Source organism: Pagrus major, chromosome 6 (genome assembly GCF_040436345.1).
Source record: "Pagrus major chromosome 6, Pma_NU_1.0".
In the NCBI taxonomy this organism is placed as follows: Eukaryota; Metazoa; Chordata; class Actinopteri; order Spariformes; family Sparidae; genus Pagrus; species Pagrus major.
Window position 1 is genome coordinate 12,221,873 of NC_133220.1, and position 21,218 is coordinate 12,243,090.

General features: G+C 37.5%; 2 protein-coding genes across 2 annotated transcripts; one reads left to right on the plus strand and one right to left on the minus strand.

The window, feature by feature from the left end:
• Positions 1-1,730: 1,730 nt before the first annotated feature.
• Positions 1,731-4,644, minus strand: bloc1s1 (biogenesis of lysosomal organelles complex-1, subunit 1). Its single transcript, XM_073469106.1, has 4 exons — positions 4,459-4,644; positions 4,248-4,320; positions 2,734-2,866; positions 1,731-2,442 (listed from the first exon to the last, which is right to left on the minus strand). Exons 1-4 carry the CDS (start codon positions 4,517-4,519, stop codon positions 2,332-2,334), a joined length of 378 nt encoding a protein of 125 aa, XP_073325207.1. The 5' UTR covers positions 4,520-4,644; the 3' UTR covers positions 1,731-2,331.
• A 993-nt stretch (positions 4,645-5,637) lies between these two features.
• On the plus strand, positions 5,638-20,169 carry itcha (itchy E3 ubiquitin protein ligase a). The gene is made up of 24 exons (XM_073468250.1): positions 5,638-5,756; positions 6,854-6,924; positions 7,133-7,274; positions 7,534-7,658; positions 8,674-8,805; positions 9,274-9,322; positions 9,840-10,018; positions 10,254-10,494; positions 10,696-10,791; positions 11,082-11,256; positions 11,993-12,062; positions 12,228-12,312; positions 12,807-12,935; positions 13,044-13,116; positions 13,874-13,945; positions 14,057-14,145; positions 14,326-14,485; positions 14,711-14,844; positions 15,622-15,762; positions 16,002-16,122; positions 16,291-16,395; positions 16,727-16,823; positions 16,916-16,988; positions 17,487-20,169. Exons 2-24 carry the CDS (start codon positions 6,900-6,902, stop codon positions 17,584-17,586), a joined length of 2,613 nt encoding a protein of 870 aa, XP_073324351.1. The 5' UTR covers positions 5,638-5,756; positions 6,854-6,899; the 3' UTR covers positions 17,587-20,169.
• Positions 20,170-21,218: the final 1,049 nt, after the last annotated feature.

Sequence of the window (21,218 nt, forward strand, 5' to 3'; positions counted from 1 at the left end):
AGAGGCTTTATCCCTGTGGTTTATCCCTTAAGACAAGGCCATGATTGGTAATCCCCAATCCGTAACAAAAAAAAAAAAAAAAAGTGGTGGTGGCGGTTTCTGTACACAATGTGAACTTGGTTATCAAAGAACTTTTTGTTTAGATATTCCAACTTATCACTGTGAAGGATTTGCCTCTGAATCACGTCCGGTGAAAAGTATTTTACAAAAAATCTTGTGTTTCTTTTTTTAGTACCTTCTGGCACCCAAAGGTATACAGGCAGGCATAATACGTACTTTATGTTTAAAAATTATAATAATCCCACACGTTAAAGCCTTACACACCCTCAAAAACATGTGTATAATCTCATCAGCTCATTCAGTTCACTGACCAGTTATATCACTTTTAAAGTGCACACAATATATGCAGTATACTCTGTAGCTAGTTGTCAATATTTGAAATGAATATTTGAAATGTTTTGAGACTAGTCAGCTCATACTGCTGATGTTGACAATAAGTGGCCATTGTATTGTGGCTTATCAATGTATTACTTAAACAAAACCCTGGTGCGATGAGAAAAAGTTTCTGAATATCATAACTTTTTTTCTGTCAAACATTCTGACATTTCTGTGAAAATGTTGACTCAGATAAAGATGAATGTTCACATAAAGACTACCAGCATGAAGATGAACAGGCATGGTTCTATGTGAAGGATCAAGTGTATTACCAGCTGGTTCTTGACCCTGGTTTTTCTACCAAAGTAGTAGCCTTCACAGTGAATTGAAAGTGTAACTCGTTACCAAACACGCCTGCAATTACATGACTGCACCAAACAGCCAAGTACATTGTGACATAACTCTCTTTCACGTCACACATTCCAAGAATTGTCCAATGACCGTAGCCAGGAAAAACCAATCAAGTTATTATTTTTAGTGGTTTACCAACAGTTTTCTTGCAAAACTTTATTGGACCTCATTAGTTGTAACCCACAACTGTATACCACGATCCACAAATATTACACTATTCACAAACACGTAGTTTTTAAATTTGTGTTATGTAAAGTCATATTCAGAAACAGTGATCGGAATTATGCATAACAGAATCTGTTGACATACATTTTATTCTCACATATAAATGTGTTCACTGATACATTTGTAGATGGCTTTCTGTCAGTGTGTGGGCCAAGTGACATTTGTGACTTCCCTCCTATTTGTTTGCAGATCTTTGTCAAATTTGTACTGCAGTAGATCTGTAGAGAAAAAACATCCACAAATGTGAGGTGCAGTAATTTGTAAATTTGTAATTCTTTCACTTTATTAGTCTTTCTGTTGGTATGACTTTACACAAAGTACAGAAAATACAAATAAGAAAATACATTGTGAAATATTCATGGATCATGGTACACTTTTAAGGATTGTCTTCTGTGGGTTACACCTAAATTTTAAGATCTTGAATCATGTTATTACTTTGTAACCTGGTCTGCCTTCCACTTTTGCATTGGTCATAATTAAGCCATCAGCCAAAGAACAATCCTTGATTGGGAAGTATTTTACAACTAAAAGGCTTCACCAAATATACCTGTTTAAATAACCTGCTAAAAGCTCCCTATTTAAAAATGAGGTTTTTATGCAAAGGTTTACTTTTCCTAATTTTCGATTTCTTCTCAGATCACAGCTGTTGTGAAGCCTGACATACAGTCATACGTTAGTGGCATTTTTATTTTGCCTCGTTTCACAAGAAAAAACACCAGTGCATTTGTTAACTTTATTAAAAATGATGTTCCATCACTAAGTGGTAACAAAATTTTAAATTAAGTTGTCTGGCAAAAAACAGTGTCAGTCATCACTGTGCATAAGCATATAAAAACATAAATGTAGGCGTACATAGTTCAGGTATCAGGTGCTGAAAAGAAGCCTCGGTATCAACAGACAAGGAAACAGGTGGCAATTTGTCTGCAGCCCCTTAAACGTATTACAAGCAGATGACTTCTTACATGTGACATAGCTTGTTCCCCAACTATACAATAACTAAAATGTTATGTTTTAACTGAAGTCACTAATAAATAGATGTTAGATCTATTTAATTTTACACACACGTTTGATCTTTGAACTCCAGCATTATTGTGTGCTTGCACTGGTTGACATTGTTGCTCACACAAGAGTTAAAGCAGTGATGCAGGTGTGTGCAACGACTTTCAACATTTCACTGAACAAAATAACCATCATCATTAGCCCACTCAGCGGGGCAGGCAGACAAGAAAAGTCATTGCTGCTTGCATCTTAGCTCACAGCAGTCATGTGGATTGCTTTCCAGTGTATTTAGTTTCAGCTGTAAACATCCCACCAATAGGTTTATGAGGAAGCAGACTGAAGTTGACCCTTGTGCACATACTCCAGAGCTGATGCGATAGTCCTCATGTCCATCTCAATACTGCGGGCCCAGTTCTCCACATCCCCAATTTCCTGTTCAAAAGAGTATAGAATCAGAATTAGTGTCCCCATAGTTTACATCTACCAATCTAGCTACCCTGTAAAGAAGATAAAAATAGGAAAATGGTGGAGGGAGTGGAAACTCATTCATGAATTGCTTTTACCATCTGTCAAATCCGCTTGGATCTAGACCTCTGTCAAGGCTCTCGAGTGGAACCAATCTGCTTTTTGTGAACCTGATAAAAGTCACTGTGATACTGTACACTTTACATGGCGGACAAGCCTTGTTTTGAATTAATTTCTTGCTGATACAGTGTATCCTACCTTTAGGGCCTGATTGAAACCCTCCACCATACTGATCCACTGGGCAGTTTGTTTGGAGAACTGGCTCGCCTGCACCTGGAGAGTCTTCACCTCATGGTCGAGCTTACGCTGGTTTACATATGCCTGGGCAACTCTAAAGTAAAACAGGAAACAACAATGAGATGTGCTACAGTATCGTTAATACATACATATGGGTCATTAATTTCTTCCTTTGTAGTGAAATCATATTGTAATATTCAGGCTAGACTTAATCTTACAGCGGCACTAAAGGATTTTGGCTGTAATCCTTTCTATAAAGGAACAGCTAACAATGGTCTTTGCATCCCAGTCTTGTTCTTTAAGCTGATTTAATCACAACTTTCACATTGTTAACAATCTTAATGTGTCATTTTTGGTTGTGTCACACATTAGGCGAATTCTGGTCTGCTAAGAATGGACTGATTTGTTCTATTTCTGGAAACAGCTGTTGGTGGTGGGAAACCCCGGCGGGTCAGTCTGAGTGAAATCTGTTCGGGAACTATAGTTCCTACCTAGTCTGGCACGTGCATACGTCGCCTGTGACTTCAAGGAAAATGTTTATGATGCAAAAGCATTATTTAGTAAATAATATGCCTCTTATCAGGCGTTGGATTACTGTGATCATCTACTATCACTGGACCAACAAATTTAGAATTTGCTGTAAACTCTGTAAGCTCTGTAAAATGATACGTTCAGAAATGAACATTAATTATCTATCATCATGACGTACTGAAATACTAAAATGAAAAAATGTAAAACCATGACAATCAATTTTGAAGCAAAATTGTTAAAAATGTAATGTTTCATCTACTCAAAATTTGCTGCTCTTTCTGTTTATTATTCCAAGTTGAATACCTTTATGCTGGAGATATCAACTGATTTGAAGACATCACATTGGGCATAGTATATTTTCACTATTTTGTGTCATTTTATTGATTACACCTTGAATCCTAAAATATTTTCCTTTTTCAAGCAAAAATACCAAACATTCTTTTGTTTTAACATCTTAATATATGAAGATTCGCTGCCTTTTCCTTTTATATATTAATTAAAAGGTAATATATTTTGTCTTGGCTGTTTGTCAGACGTCACCTTGAGCTTGAGGAAATTGTAAAGGGCATTATTCAGAGCTTTTGACATTTTATAGATCATATGAGATTGAGAAAGTAATGAGCAGATTAATTAATAATGAAAATCTTTAATTACACTACTAAATAACAAATAATCAAAGCTAACTGTACTGGCTATTACAGTTGATTAACAGCAATACAAGACTAAATATACATGCAAGCTTCTGTTGGGTATCTTTGTGAGTGAGGTGGCAAAGGTTTGAGACCAGAATTTAACAGAATTATATGACCTTTAACTGGGTCATAACTCCCAACTTCACCTGTCACCACTACCACTACACCATTATGAAGTCTACTGACAGGACGTCTGCTTAATATAAGGTTTAAAGAATAAGAGCAGTGAGGCATGGAGCACACTTTTCATACCCAACATTGAGGTGGTCTACCAGGGCTTCTGTCAGACAGGTGGCTGCAGCAATAGCTTCACGCCTGCGTCTCTCTGTGCAAGCAAAAAACATCAACACAGACAAACCATCAAACCATCAATAAGTTGGTGGACGACAGGAGCCCTCTCACAACTCCATCAGCTTTGTTTTTAGCATCTGTTAGCACGCTAGCTAACCACCTATCCTCTTACCCTGCAGCTCCTTCCGCTCATTTTGCTTCGCCTGGTGCTCCTTCAGTAAACGAGACAACATTTTAAGTGGTCGTTGAGATTATTTCGCAAATGTTTTTGTTGTTTTAACTAGCTGAATAGCATGGCTTTTACCAAACGAGACGTCGGGTATGCTAACAGCTGACTACTAGCACAGGGCGGTATCACGAGACCAGGCTCCAGAAAGACAGGAGTGGGCGTTCCCAAAATGGCGTCTCGTATAAACCTATTTATCATTATTGTAATGTGATCATGTGTGTTATTAATTACCTGACACGCAGATTAGGACTCAGACATGTTTATATTTTACACGATAGCACACAATGTAAGGACGAACTGCTCTTTATATTATAAATGAATCGTGAAGATTTGTGTTGTGGTGATGTCAATATCAGTTTTGACGTCATGCCGTTCTAGCCTTCAAAATAAAAGTGTAAATAAAAACTACTACTACTACTACTACTACTACTACACTTATATAACTAATAATAACTAAATAGTCAAATGAAGTGGATACAAGAACATTAAATAGATTAACATTAAATTTCTGTACACAAACATCCAATGAGATGAGATGGAAAGCAACAACAGTGATAACACGGGTAGTAAAACAAATTCCCAGTCATTACTGGTGTTATGATTGAGAACAGTAGCAGTAATAATAACAAGATTAACTCTACTAAACTTGTTTTAAGAACATACAGTCATGTGACAGACATGCAACAACAAAACTAGCAATTCCATTAAAAAAATCTTTGCTGTAAGTGACACAAAAGAAAACATTGTGCTCAATTGGAGCAAAACAATCCCTGCCTGAGGTCCAAGGGCTTTTCTAGAGCTTTCAGCATTATTACAGCACAGTCCTAAAAGTGCAATGGTCATTGACACATTTAATCACAGCTACTGAGCTTGCAAGTCAGACCCATGAAACAGTTAAGTCAGACTGACCCATCTCCATTACAACAGATCAAACTCCATCCACTGATGAAGACTTGAATTTGTTTTACAAAATTATAATTTTAAGGACACGAATGACATTGCATGTTTAAATTGTGCAGAATGTGTTTTGTTGTATTATTTATAATTAAATAAGTATATTTTTGTGCAAGAAAAAAATAGGATACACTATTTTCTTTTGAAAATCTCGCACCGGAAAAGCCGGTCTTGTTCTGGCTAGCGGAACACAGGTCTGCTCTGATGGCAGGCAGTTATCTGTCAACAATCTAGGCAATTAGCTGAAACTGAAGTCTGTGAGGCCCTTTATCGTCTGCTTCTTTCAGGTATGGACATTTAGTCTTTCACTGAATGTCATGTGTGAGACTGCCTCAACTGTACCATCGAAGCTGCTAACGGTGGTGTTAGCATTACTAACGTTAGTTAATGCATGGTTAGCTAAAGCCTCGGTGTTTCAGGACGTCGCCGAACAAAGTTCCTCTCGGTGGTGAAACTTCTCAGTTTCTGTTAATAATTCACAAAACCATTTAGATTATAGTTAGCTTATAATACATTTTAGCTATGTCACATGCGAAACAGTCGGTCTACCAAAGGGTAGTGTGTGAAGTTGTCTAAACAACACATCTCCTGTTGGCTAACCTCTTGCTAACATGACAGATCAAGCTATTAAGCCACAGCTAACATTTCTACCTTCATGTTGCAGATGGCAGGAAGCACGCCGCCTCTTTGACAACTATGATACTGATTTACACACAACATCTTTCTGTTAAATTATATTTATTAATGTCCCGTTTGTCAATCATTCTTCTCCTTCTTGTCCTGTCAAAGGATATTGTCAAAGATTAACAAAGTAGGTTTAGTGAGACTTAATTTAGCCAAGGATGGGATTTTCTGTTAGGGAAGGTGCACGGTGGTTTCTTGAAATAGCTAAGATTAAACCTAGACACTGATTAACGTACTGTATAAAGCTGCAATGATAAGATGAGTGAGACAGAGCTTGACAATAATGAGATATAGTATCCCTTCAGTGTGACTATGAACAAACAATCCAAATTATGTAAAAATGTGTGCACAGTTTATGGAGTTTAAATCCATCCTATAAATCAATCCTATATCCTTCACTTGAAATATATTAGCCCAGCTTTATGGTAGAGATATGAGTTAACCTGGGTTGTATCTTTGAATTAGCATCATTACAAACATACTCTTTTAATGTTTCTGTACTGTACCCTACCATGTCATACATGCCCCTTGTTTTAGTTAGATTGCCCCCTCTTTCCATACTTGCAATTTCACTCTATGTAAAGTCAGGCTGTATTTTCCGCTGACTGAAGAAACCTAATAGCCTAATCACTCTTAAAGTAGGTTACCTGCGTAGAGTGTCCAATGTTTACATCTGATGATCTCATTGCGTTTGTTGCAGGTCCTTTCAGTGTAGCCAATCAAGGCTGCAGTGTTATGGATGAACCATGAAGGCCCAATTACAAGTCACAGGTAGGTTATTGTTACAAAACGTGTCTATCAACAAAAATGAGAGTACTTTGGACAGAGGAAGCGACACTCTATGGAAGTTACTGTAGTAAATACATGTCTTAAGAGCCAGTGTTTAGGCTACTGGAAGTGGTGGTTTATATATTCATAAGAAAATGGTATTAGCAAGTGATGTTGCGTGCAATTTCATTGTGGTGTTTTCTCTTTCCAGTTCTTTCAGCCAAGCTGAAGGAAAACAAAAAGAACTGGTTTGGTCCCAGTCCGTATGTTGAGGTAGCAGTGGACGGCCAGTCAAAGAGGACGGAGAAGTGTAACAATACACACAGTCCCAAATGGAAGCAGGCTCTCACAGTGTGAGTACCAATGCTGTGTTTGTCCTAGTAGAAGAATCACTTCACAAATAGCTGATTAATTATTGGATGATGTGCTAGATGATAATAGATATATTATTAATCTGAACTGAATTTAGTCTACATACAATATTGTGAGTATTAACACCTATATTTTAGTTGCATGTCGTAACTGATTAGTTGACTTCATTATTAGTGACGATGACCCTTAATTTTAATTTGTCTGAATTCTTAATCTTGTCATTTTCTCTCATTTCTACAGAATTGTGACTCCGGTCAGCAAGCTGATCTTTCGTGTTTGGAGCCACCAGACACTGAAAGCAGACATCCTGTTGGGAATGGCCACACTGGAGATCAGTGAGACCCTTAAGGCTAATGACTTGAAATGTGAGTTCATACTACTTTCCATAACTTTTAAAGATTTTAAGTAAATATTACATTCAAAATGTTCCACTCACCGTTCCATTTACTGGCATGAGCATGAGCTACATTGCTTGTACTTCTTTTGTCATTTCAACTTTGAATATGGAAAATATGTGTTGTCCAAGGTTCAGAATGTGGAGCTAATATTTCCAGGCTCTGGGGACTGATTCCCACAGAATATTATGAGGTATTCAGGAGGACAAGGCACCCACTACATTGTTTTTTTTTTTTTCAACATAATAGCAAGTTGTATCTTTTGTAATCTTCTTTTTCAGTCTTCATTTTGTGCCTCTGCGTCTGTCAGCAGCATATTCTGTTGTGCACACGTGTTGTGTAACAGTGCAGATCTGCCTGTGTTTGTTATGAGAATGTTTTTATTGGGCTTTGATAAGCATAACAACCGACATGCAAACTACTCACTAGGTTTTCTTTTCCCTGGGATACAGGCCTCACCTAAGCTTATGACCTTCTGCTTGCTTGGAGTGTGTTTACAGCCTAATACAATGGCTCCCTCAGACCTGGTCAGCATGTGAAACCACGTGACAAGCAGAGAGTCTGGTCCATATTCTTTATAGCTGCTTGAATTTCATTTGCCATTACTGGACAATATTCTTAAAGCATGCTTTTGGCCCCTCAAGACTAAAGAGGTTTGAGTGACTGACACTACCATCTTTAGAGCCCCATACTTAAACTAGCAGGGCTGTAACCGGTCAACAAATACCTTGAGAATGAGAGGATTATGAAAGGCCTGTGTGTGTGTGTGTGTGTGTGTGTGTGTGTGTGTGTGGTGGGGGTTTCCTGAAGTTAATGTGTCTCTATTTTAATCCCCCATTTATTCCCATTTATTCAGCTGCAGGCCCCACTACCTCAGTGTTTCTTTATTTATTTCTATGTCCGTGTGATGAGTTTACCTGAGGTCTGTTGTCAGTCTTGCAAGTTAAAAGAACCTGTTTGACACTTTATGCTGTGCCCTCCCCAGTATGTGAGGTGGTGCAGACGCTGCAGCTGTGCTCTGACAGAGACCCCCGGGATGTTGTTGGTGACCTGTCAGTCTGTCTGGACGGCATGCAGGTAGACCCAGAAACCTTCGCCACAGCAGAGAAAGAACATGGTAACTAACCCCACACAGAGACACAAACTTGTTGTACGAGGTTGAACAGGGTTACAATTTGACAACATACACGATGCGCAAATATGCAGGATTCTATTAATTTAGCTGTTACTAAGAGATTTTTCCTTCCTTTCTCTTCATATTTTGTTTGATAGTTAATACTTTTAGTGAAAAAGGCTGACACAGCTGCGAATGTACATTTATTGGTTTTTTTTATATATATATATGCTGTTGAGATGGAATTTTAATGCACAAATATATTTGAGGTAATTGGCCATTACATACTTTGTACATCAGAGAACAGTTGTGTAATAAACAAAATTGTGGGATCCCTCAAAAGTAGATGGTAATGTTCTGTGTTTATGTTAAATAACCAATGATAAAATCGATTGTCCTCATTAAGTAAATGCCAATGTACTGTTGCAGTAACATTAACGATGTCACTGATGATGTTTTTTGTCATTCTAGCTACTGTTCCAAATGGAAATGCAAGACAAAATGGAGACACTGGCAACAGGTTTAGTACACTTTCATTTCAATAAACCTATTCATGTGGAGCCAAATCTGGGCCAATAGTTTTGTTAATTTAAAAAAAAGTTGTAATGGAAAAAATGGATTCTGGAATTGAAAGTAATTGAAAGAAAGTTCAAGTTTTCATCTTGAACTCTGAAAATACAACAATGTACTCAATTTTAAAAATAAGTGTATTACAAGTTTTTTCTTTCAATTTAAATATAATTTGGATTTAATTGTGGAATTCTGCCGAATACATTTTTTATTTTCATTTTTCGCTTTTATGTTTCACTTTCATAAACATATTCATATCTGAGGTCTTATTTTTAAAGGTAATCAAACTATTGGACCAGAATTGGCTTAATATGTACATATTTATATACATGCTTTTTTGTGTGCAAATCTTTGGTCATGGGTTGGGTAAGATAAAAGCATATCTCTTATGAAGTTTGTGCGTTTACTTATAGAAACTAGTCATTGTACACTGGAAGAATTACTTGAGTAAATATTTTGATTCTCAGGTCAAGCAGAGATACATCTCCCTCCAGCGACTCAGAGGAGTGGGTTATCGTACCTAATGGTCATGCTGTCAATGGAACGGGATCTCCTTCGCGATCTCCAGGGGGCTCCATCGCCTCACGTCCTCCCAGACCAGCCCGACCTCCTCCTGCTACGCCACGCCGACCAGCAGCCTCACCAAGTAGGAAAGGCACAAGACATCAAAGACTTTATAATATTACAGTAGCTCACATACAGATTGACATACCAATCATTTCATATTCTTTCATATTCTTACAACCTATGAATTTTCTTTCATATACAAAAATGTTGTGTGCACTGTGTAATGACTGCAATCAAAGAAAACACACTGGTGCAAACATATTCACAAACTAAAATGTTTTCTTCTCTTCCATTCTCACCGCTCCTCTCCCCAGCCTCTTCTAGCAGTTCCTCCCCCAGTGAGCTGAGTGAGGGTCCGGCTTCAGATGGCTCCTCTCAGGCTTCAGCCAGTGGGTGTTCAAATCAGCAGGATGACTCAGGCACAGGAGCAGCAGCAGCAGCAGCAGGCTCTTCACAGACAGCAAGCGGCCCCAAACCAGGGACCTCAACTTCAGCAGCTGTGGCCACAACAACTCCGAGAATCGCACCCATGGCTAACGGCCCCTTACCACCAGGGTAAAAGAGCAATGCGCTACACTTCGTTCTACGAGACTTCATTGAGGCCACTATTAATATTCATATTAGTTTAATTTACAGCCTCAGAAATATTTGTGTGTGTTTTAGGTATTTTAAAGAATTCATTTTTTTTCTGAATCTGTTTGCATTTTCTGGCTCTTGTGTTATGTCTTTACTCACTCATTTGTATTGTCTCTGCAGGTGGGAGCAAAGGGTGGACCAGAATGGACGGGTGTACTATGTAGATCACATTGAGAAAAGGACAACCTGGGACAGACCTGAGCCTCTGCCTTCAGGGTACAGCAACACTTCGCTATTATACTATGCATACTAACATGCTTCGGGTTCTGCTCTTTTGGACCTTGCAGTTGTAATACCATAAAAAAACATGTCAGACAGACATTTTTTATAACCACTTTTACCATTACTCTAGAGCTGCACTCATTTTTGTTCAAAGTGTGTTTTTAAATGTAATGATCAGTGATGTTAAACAGACAAAAATGTCAGGTGAAGCCCTCGGGCACATCTGACATTTGGCTGACATTGTCAACTCATCACTGCCTTCTTTTCATTTCCCTTCTGTGTAGGTGGGAGCGCAGGGTGGACCCGATGGGTAGGGTGTACTACGTGGACCACATAACCCGAACTACGACATGGCAACGCCCCACACAGGAGTCAGTGCGTAACTATGAGGAGTGGCAGCACCAGCGCAGCCAGCTGCAGGGAGCTATGCAGCAGTTCAACCAGAGGTTCATTTATGGGGTGAGAGCAGTCACTTTCTTAAAACTGGATTTGTTACTTTCACTGCATGTGCAGCACAGTTCAAACATTTATTTCTTTTGATTTGATTTAAGATCCCATTCAGACATGATTTATGACCGATAAAAATACTCTGCTGAATAATAATTAGTGTCTAATATGGTTTTACCTCAAAAAAACATTATTTTAAATTTCTTAAAATTACAATTACTCCTTCCAACCTATAGAAATCCAGAATCTTTGAATATGCAAATAGGCATGATACGATATGAAAATGTCATCTCATAATTATTGTGGCCAAAGTGAGTGCCATTCATGATATTATTCTGATGATCATCAAGATAAGCTTAAAACTTTTAAAATTTGCACTAAAACATTTATTTCTGTCTTATTTCTTTTGTTTTGTGTGTGACATCTGGGCTGCTTCTCATTCTATTTGTCTAATTTGGCTCTCGGGTCTAAAATGGGCTCAAATAGGAGTTTAGGCTACTGAGCATGACTCTGTATGTATGCATGCATGACCCCAATAATGGGTATCATTTTGAGTGACATGGTTGAGAAACTTAAAATTGTAAACACTCAGTGGGAACAGAGATAACAGAGCTACAAGTTCAGTTACGCTTCATGATACATTTGAACTCAACTACAGTTCTGTGGTAGTATGTGGTAGTTTTTATGTGTTTTTTTTTTTAGACTGAATCAACATTTTTCACGTTCTCTCTCTCTCTCTCTGGCTCAGCTCCAAGACCAGTTGGCTGCCACGGCCAATAAAGAGTTTGACCCGCTGGGCCCTCTGCCACATGGTTGGGGTAAATATTACTGAACATTTGTTTCAGCTGTATTCACAAATATGTTAAGAAAACACTGCAAAGTTGTTTTCTAGGATTTAGGCTGTGATATTAGTAGAAATGTTCGGCGGTACATTGATACTGAATCATACATTGAAAAAAGAATTGTGTTTATTTTAATGTCAGAGAAAAGAACAGACACCAACGGCAGAGTGTATTTTGTTCACCACCCGACTCGGACAACACAGTGGGAGGACCCCAGGACGCAAGGGTGAGTGTATGACTGTGTGTGCATCTGTGTGTACCATGTACCAAGTGCATCTTGATACTGTCTAACCTTTTTATTATACAGAATACACTGTAAATTATTCTGCCAAACCTAGCTGTACTTTTGTTTTACTGTCAGTAAGAGGCGCTAATGTGTCACCAACTTGCTCAACTCCAGTATTTCTAAAACACTCCCGAATACGAAATCAGTGCTTACTGGTGTTAGGGGTGAAGTATGGAGAATAGAGTGACACATATTTGGGACCTCTTTTCAGAAATTCTGCTTCAGGGCAACCATTTAATACTCGGATGAATGCACAAATATTGCGTGTAATATAATCTCTGCTGTTTAGATGTGTACATAAACCAGTTATGCTCCTGATAGTATATTTTGGTGTTAAGTGCACATTTTCTCTTTTAATTGAATTCCCTTTCACTTGTAATGTAAATTGTGTGTGTATCTACTTATTAAACAGTTATGTATTTGCTTTTGATCAGGCTGCTGAATGATAAACCCCTGCCAGAGGGTTGGGAGATGAGGTTCACTGTGGATGGTATTCCCTACTTTGTAGACCACAACCGGCGAACCACAACCTACATCGACCCTCGCACAGGGAAATCTTCACTGTAAGTTCTTGTTTGTTTGTGTCAAGTCATGGATGTGAAGAGCGCCACACACATGTGTATACGTTATCTAAATGTGCTTGAAAATGGTTTGTTTGGTCTTTTCCACAGTGAGAATGGGCCACAGATAACCTATGTCAGGGACTTCAAAGCCAAAGTGCAATACTTCAGGTTCTGGTGTCAGGTATGTTCTGCACAGCAGGTGATGTAATGTTCGTTATCTCCCATTGTGAAATCTTTCTTTATCTTCATGCTGCTTTTCTGTGGGCACTCATGTCTATAGCACTTAAGGCATGACAGGTGAATAGGGTAAAAAATATAACTAATTGATGTCACCATGAAACTTCCCCCACTGATTACTTACAAGTTTTCTTAAATTTATGTTTAAATTTGCCAGTGAAGCAAAATCTGTTTAAACTTTAAGATAAGATAAGACGTACCTTGAGTGATCTCTCTTAGGGGAAATTCAATTTGACACAACAGCACAAGGGACAAAAAGTAGCAGCGTAGAGATAGGAATGTACTAAGAGAAAAATGAAATGAAATAAAAATATACTTCATAAATAAGATTAAAATAGAAATATGAAATGCTACACAGAATAGATTGATCTGCGTGCAAATATGGAGATTTCCGACTGGGAAACAATCATTTTGAGGAAATGGCCTTTTAAAGATATGTATTATTATTATTCCACACATTTTTAGACAAAAAAAATGGTGAATGGGGTAAAACTAATAAAAATAAAATGAACACTGTAATGTGTGTTTTGGACATTTTCTTTCCAATCGAATGTTATGGCAGATAAAAATCCCCGAATGTCTTAATGAATGAAAAAACAGTGTTTTCACCTTTAACGTCTCCTCTTGAATGTGCAAAGTTAAAATTACTTTGTCCAAAATGTAGGTATTTGAATTGTTTTTGTTTTGTTTTTCCTTCTCAGCAATTGTCGATGCCTCAGCACATTAAGATTACCGTCTCCCGTAAAACCTTGTTTGAGGACTCATTCCAACAGGTGATCTTTTCAATATACTGTCCTCTTTCTTTACAGTTGTCTGTTTGACAGTATTGTCGTGTCAGTGTTTGGGTTGTGTAAATGTTTTAACTCTTTCATCTGTATTCAAAGATCATGAGCTTCCACCCGCAAGATCTGAGGCGTAGACTGTGGATTATTTTTCCAGGAGAGGAAGGCTTAGACTACGGAGGTGTGGCCAGGTAATTTCAACAGAAATTTGGTGGAATCGCGTCTTATTGTATGACGTGTAAGGTGTGTTCTGTTATCATTTATTGACTGTTTGACACTACCCTCACCACACAAGCAACACAACCTGTCATTCAAGTATCGTTAATTCGTCAATTTGTTTGTTAATTGTCTTTTGTGGTTGTGTTTTCCAGAGAATGGTTCTTCTTGCTCTCTCATGAGGTGCTCAACCCAATGTACTGTTTGTTTGAGTACGCTGGGAAGGACAACTACTGTCTGCAGATCAACCCTGCCTCCTACATCAACCCCGATCACCTGAAATACTTCAAGTTCATTGGACGCTTCATTGCCATGGTACCTACACTATTTGCCAACACAGTTACTTAATGTGCCATTAGTATTTGAACTTAAGGTGATGGCAGGAGTAATTTGGCCCATAAGATGGGTCATACTTGTGCCGAAAAATGTATAATCATCATGTATAAATTATCCAAAATTGTATACAAAATCATGTTTGAAATTGAATAAGCAAATGTGACACTTAAATGACAATGGCTGTCCTGCATTGTTCCTTTCCAGGCTTTGTTCCACGGCAAGTTCATCGACACAGGTTTCTCCCTCCCCTTCTACAAGCGTATTCTGAACAAACCTCTGGCTCTCAAAGACCTCGAGTCCATAGATCCAGAGTTTTACAACTCACTCATCTGGATCAAGTAGGTCTGGGGATACAAACCTTAATGTGCATCTTGGTGGGTGGGTAGTTGATGGAGACGGTGTACATGATTTGATGGACAGGAAAGAATATTTATGTCACTCAAAATAGCATAGTGGTCATTTTTATGTGGCGCACCCTTAATCGTTTTTATCCTGTAGACGCACGAGATATATAAGCACCGTATTTTATTAAACAAGATGAATTTGTCTCCCAGTTACAGCTGATTAAACAAAGGAGATATAACATATTAATTAGTGAGCTTTAGTGGTGCTGGTAGGTTGATTTGTTATCGTTGGACAGAGCCAGGCTAGCTCGGCTAAACTAAGCTAAGCTGTGAAAAGCTTTACTGTACAGACATGTGAGTAGTATTAATCTTCTCCTCTACGAGAAAGTTAATCAGCTTGTTTCCCAAAATGTCAAACTTTTTCATTAAGTGCACTCATAGTTGGCAAGTGATTGTGCAAAATTCTTTGTGATGCTACAGCAGCTTGTTAAACATAAAGGAGCATCTTTCAGAGGTCATGGCTCTAATTGAATTACATTTTTTCCCAATGCTGTAATGTTTTTTAAGTTTCAGATATTTTCAAAAAAACATGGATGTCATCGGCTAAACTTTCACTAAATGCATTGTGATGCAGAAAAAAAAAAAAGTTCTTTCTTTAATGAAAAGACTTTAGGTGGTTTTGTAGCCTGCTGGTCATACATGCTCTTTGATTTCTTTACAGCATTGTTATTTAAACCACGTTAATAATGATGGTGTCTGTCTGGCCTGCAGGGATAATAACATAGAAGAGTGTGGGCTGGAGATGTTCTTCTCCGTTGACAAGGAGATCCTGGGCGAGGTTACCACCCACGAGCTGAAACCAGATGGAGGGAACGTCCAAGTAACAGAGGAAAACAAGGAGGAATACATCAGGTACACTACAACCTCTGCTGCCTCTCATTTCCCATGATATTGTATGAAGGAAATTGTCATTAATAAATTAATTAATTAATTAAACGCATCATATTGTTGTAGAATGACAGCATTTAAATGAGGCCTACTGTATATTAGTATTTCAAATTTTTATTTTATGATTTAAAAACTGAATCTGATCATTCCTTCTGTATGTTTGAATTTATTTTATTTCATTGTGTTTATCTCTCTGTATGCAGGCTGGTGGCAGAGTGGAGGCTGTCCAGAGGTGTGGAGGAGCAGACTCAAGCGTTCTTCGAAGGCTTCAATGAAGTTTTGCCTCAGCAATACCTGCAATACTTTGACGCTAAGGAATTAGAGGTACTGAAGTAACTAGACCTATTCTGTATGACCTTTACCAGAACAGGAATGTTTGATATTTAGGGTAGTGTTGTTCCTTCGAAAAAGTGTTTATTCTGCAGATAAAAATCCTCCAAATTTGAGTGTGTTGTTGACACAATTATGATTTTGCCTCCCTCTTACCTGTAGGTGATGCTGTGTGGGATGCAGGAGATAGACCTGGTGGACTGGCAGAGAAACACAATCTACAGGCATTATGCCCGGAGTAGCAAACAGATCCTCTGGTTCTGGCAGGTTAGTTGTACACTGAGACTAGATTAAAAAACTATTTCTCATGCACCCCTTCTCACTTTGCTCTATTACTATAGTAGATAAATTCTTTGCAATAGTAGTGCGGTAAGTTTAATGTTTTCAGTCTCAGGGTTTCATTTTCCTTTAGCTCATGACTTGTGATGTGATGTTTTTTGCTGTGAGACAGTGAGTCATTGGGTCCAAAGACTGTCAAAACCCTGGATTAAGCACATGATTTATGAGCACTATATATAATTAAATTTTCCCTGTAAAATGAAGATAAGTATGTCACACTGTATTTGCTGAGTTTTAACACTGAATCATCTGTTGACAGTTTGTGAAGGAGATGGACAACGAGAAGAGGATGAGACTGCTGCAGTTTGTCACAGGAACCTGTCGTCTTCCTGTGGGTGGCTTCGCTGACCTGATGGGTATGCAAAATATACACATACATACACACATACACCTACTGTATGTTAAAACCAGCACTGACTTCTTGATTTAATTTTCTTGATTCATATAGGAAGCAATGGCCCCCAAAAGTTCTGCATTGAAAAAGTAGGCAAAGAGAACTGGCTTCCACGAAGCCACACATGGTAAGACCTGTTATTCTATTTATATTTTTATCAAAGTTCTCAGAACTATTTCACCAGATATCTTTGTCTGAAGGACAGGGGATTAAACTTTCATAACCAAACCCACTTAGTCATGTAGGATCGAGCAACGGCTTGCCTTCCTTTGTTGTTGGTCTTTAATTTGGCATTGGATGTTACATAACACTGAGAGAATGTTTTGTTGTTGGACTGTGAGTAATACAGTTAGTAAAATGTTTATTTAGCAGATACTACTCTGCAGCATAAAGTGGAATTGTGCAGCAGTGAACTTAAGTACACAGTTCACACCAGATATGTCAGGAATTACACTGTACAAGTAGGAAAGCAAAGCATTTCTTCTGTCAACAGCTATGTAAAAATCTGTTCATACAGCTGAATAATGTGACTTTGTGTTACTTTGTGTTGTAAGAAATCCAATGTAAAAGTGTTATAGATTACATATTACAAGACTGATCTAGTTTCTTTCTCTTCGTTGCATAGCTTTAATCGTCTGGACCTCCCTCCTTACAAGAGCTATGAGCAGCTGAAGGAGAAGCTCATGTTCGCTATAGAAGAGACGGAAGGTTTTGGGCAGGAGTGATGCGACAAGCACAGGAGCTGCAGGATGGGTTGGAGGAGCCATATCCATTTCAGACAAGAGCACTTTTCAACAGATTCTCCTTGCAGCCAGGAGCTGCTTATAAACTGGTATATGGACGTACAATTCTTCATATTCTGTCACATTATCATCCGCAGTAACAAATGTTTCTAAGCTGTTTCGTCAGAAATTCCTTCATCCCACAAGAGACCTGTGAATCCTCCTCAACCTGTTTCACTTCTCACCTGTATGATAAATTTCAACCTAATCCAGCAGATCTTACTCTGCCCTGCTCAGCCCACTATCAGGTGACGAAGGCAGAAGAAACGCCTTTCTCACCCTTTCATGTCTGCACTCGCTGCACGTTGCGCAAGCGCAGTTTCGACGCGTACATCTGTGAATGAGTAAAGTCTTGCACCTCATGCACTAGAATTAATAATTTCAGAGGAAAGAACCATATTTGTGCATTTTGACTTAAAATAAATAGCTTCATATCTACAAGCAACATCAAACGCACAGATATGGTTTTGGACTCAACTTTAATTTGTCTTTTATTGAAAGGATGGATGAATGGATGGATGTTTTTTTTTTTTTTTTAAACAGCTGACTGGAGTAACTCCTGTAGCACAGTTTCTTTAATGACTTTGATAAATGTGATTACGCTTATCGAAATGATGATTTCTCTTATTTTGACAGGTTGATTTCTTAACTTTATAATGAGTTGAAACTTGGAACTAGTTTGCACACAGTTATGTGAGCAGTAAGACGGTTGTGATTGTTCTTAAGAGAGGTTGTATTTTTATGTGCAATAGTTTTGTAGAAAACATTTTTGCCAATAATAGAGCCAAACAGTGATTTGTTTGATCATTTTTATAACACTTGGGTAAGTTTCAGCATTTACTGTTGATTTAAATTTTCAAAATGAAGTAGAGAACACTTGCATATGGTGAAGCTTGTTTGGTTGTGATTCCATCTGACAAACTTTGCCTTCCAGAAATGGTCCGTGCTGTCTAAATATCAGCCTACTTGACCATGGATGCTCACCTCCTTTACCAGTCAGGGAGGCGGAAAAGTGATAGTTATGAGGCGTTACTAATGAAGTGGGAGCATTAGAATGTATGTGTAATAGAGAACAATGATTTGAATAATTCCCACTGAAAGGTAGCCAGCTTTTTGGTAGATATCCAGAGTTAAGTATTATTCTAGATCAATAATGAAGATGCTGAATCCTAACTGTTTAATGTGTTAAGTGACTAATGCAGTTTATGTAAATATACTTAAAAATTAGTAAATGTGTTTAATGTCTTAATACGTTTAGTTCACCCAGGCAGTGGACCCCTTTGAGTTTTAGACAGAAGTTGATATAATTAAGATTTGAATCGATGCATTAGAAGGTGGCCCTAGTTTTATAGGGTGTTAGGTATTCAGATTGTACAGGAGTAGTTTATTTCATGTCTTTTCCAAAAACTAGCCACGCTAACATCAAACTTAAAGTTTCTTTTTAGTATCAGGTAGAGTATCACTTTAAGGAACTGACTATGGAACCAATTTACCAAAGGATTATATTTAATTTTTTTTGTAAAAAAGAATTTGGCTAGAAAGTCTAATTCAACAATCAGTTTTTAACATCCCCAAATGATTACACGTGTTGTCTCTATAAAGTTCTGAGTTGTTTTTCATTATAAAGTAGGTAACGCTATGAGGTACAAGAAAACAAAAAGGTAGCTCAGCTATTTCAATTTTAAATACAAATTTCAATCTGTAAAGTGATATATTTTTTTTAAGACTAGTAGCTGTCCAAGCATCAAAGCTGTGTGTAGTGTGTGTAGGCAGCGTGGTGTGAATTCCGTGGCATAATTTCAATGTTTATCCCAGATCATTACACAAATTCAGTTTCCTTTTAATTTCCCATTAAAATGGAAAAGGACGTATCCGCAAAAATATTACTCGTGTATGAACTATGTGGGTATATGTCATTACAAAATTCAAAAAATGCTGGTTCTCAATGGCCTAACCTCTCCCTCACTGACCTGACGGGTATTTTAACCCCTCAGTCAATACTAGTTACTGCTCACTTTGTCAGATGTTTCACATTATCTCACATTTTTCCCCCTAATTCAACGCACATCCACCTTTAACACTCAGTGTGTAACTGCCAGTGTGCAGACTTGTGAAGAGATTATTCTAAAAAAGAAAAAAACCCTTGATTTTTTAAAAAAAAGGGCTTTGTGATTTAAAATGTTGACTGTTGAATATTTTAACAGATTAAAACTCATATTATAGCACCTTCACACTCCAAACTGGTTGAATTAACCACTTTACTGTTAAATCTCTGCTGTGTTCCAGATCATGGGGCAGTTCTGTGTATAGAAATATGCAAACTAGTGTTTTAGATGTGCTGATTGCATTGTAAATCATGTTGATATTGTAATCACTGTTTTTTTTTTGAGGCTCTAACTTTTTTGATAAGTGGAAGTCAAGGGTTGAAGACTATTTATTTCGAGGATGGGTTTCATGTAACAATGGACTGGATTGATTGAGAAAATTAAAAAAGTAATAAAATGATTGAAACACTGGGCTCCTGCAGGACACTTGTGACGTGTTATTGATTATCACTGAAATGTATTTTTTTTCACTGTCATACACACAATTCACAAATTTTTTTAAAAAAAATAAATAAATAAAACTTAGGCAACAACTGTATTGCATATTAACCTCTTAAAATATGAAAAATATAATGGCTGACGAAAAAAATCACAAAATGTGCTGACGGAATTAAAATAGTATTATGCACTGTAACCTGTGCAGGGTAAGACTTTAATTACTTAGCATTAATTCTGAAAGGTGTCATAACACGTGTCTGCACTCTCTTTGCACTTTGTATGAGGCATCCACTCTCAGCAATAGCATAGCTGGCTAATTCAATTAACAACTTTACGCACCCAAGTCTTTAATCCACAGCAAACAACAGATTATAGACAAACAAATCAGTTTTGCAGCCTCATCTTGCCTAAAATACATTTACATACGGAAGAAGGGACATTCATATACATTTTAGTTTATTTAATTCACATTTTTTTTCTTTTTATATTGGAACCAGTACAGTACAGTGTCATTTATTTACATAGGATGGATTATCTGACATCTTTATGATAAGTGGAAGTGAATAGTACTTATATACATCATTTTATTATATTCATTATTAATTTACTACTATTATACTGTATACAACAATAGAATGCTGCATATACATTAATAAAACAGTGAAAGGAGGCATACGACACCTCTACTTGTGATATTTTAGATATATTTTGCATGTATTCTTGTGCTTTTTACTGAAATAAAATGGGTTAGGGTTAGAGATTTGTGAATGTATGGCTTTTATTTTGGGGTTTTAGTACTTTTACTTAATTAAAGGATGAGAGTACTTCTTCCACCAAAGGTCATTGTACTGTAAAAAAAAGTTTTCAAAATGTTTTCATTTATTACATAAGCATGTCTTACAATGAGCAGGTATTACATGTAATATGTACCAGTTTACTGTACACGTGTACACCCTTAAATTTAAGCCTCCCATTTTAAAAGTACCACATTTTGTGCCACCTGACTCTAACTCCTGCAGGACATGACTAAAG

Coding starts and splice junctions, on each gene's coding strand:
- bloc1s1 (XM_073469106.1), bottom strand. CDS start 4,519: ATGTTGTCTCGTTTACTGAAGGAGCACCAGGCGAAGCAAAATGAGCGG. Junction 4,321..4,458: donor TGAGCGGAAGGAGCTGCAGG/GTAAGAGGATAG, acceptor TTGCTTGCACAG/AGAGACGCAGGCGTGAAGCT. Junction 2,867..4,247: donor GTAGACCACCTCAATGTTGG/GTATGAAAAGTG, acceptor GTTTTACTTTAG/AGTTGCCCAGGCATATGTAA.
- itcha (XM_073468250.1), top strand. CDS start 6,900: ATGAAGGCCCAATTACAAGTCACAG. Junction 12,063..12,227: donor CCCTCTGCCACATGGTTGGG/GTAAATATTACT, acceptor TTTTAATGTCAG/AGAAAAGAACAGACACCAAC. Junction 16,824..16,915: donor TGGCTTCGCTGACCTGATGG/GTATGCAAAATA, acceptor TGATTCATATAG/GAAGCAATGGCCCCCAAAAG.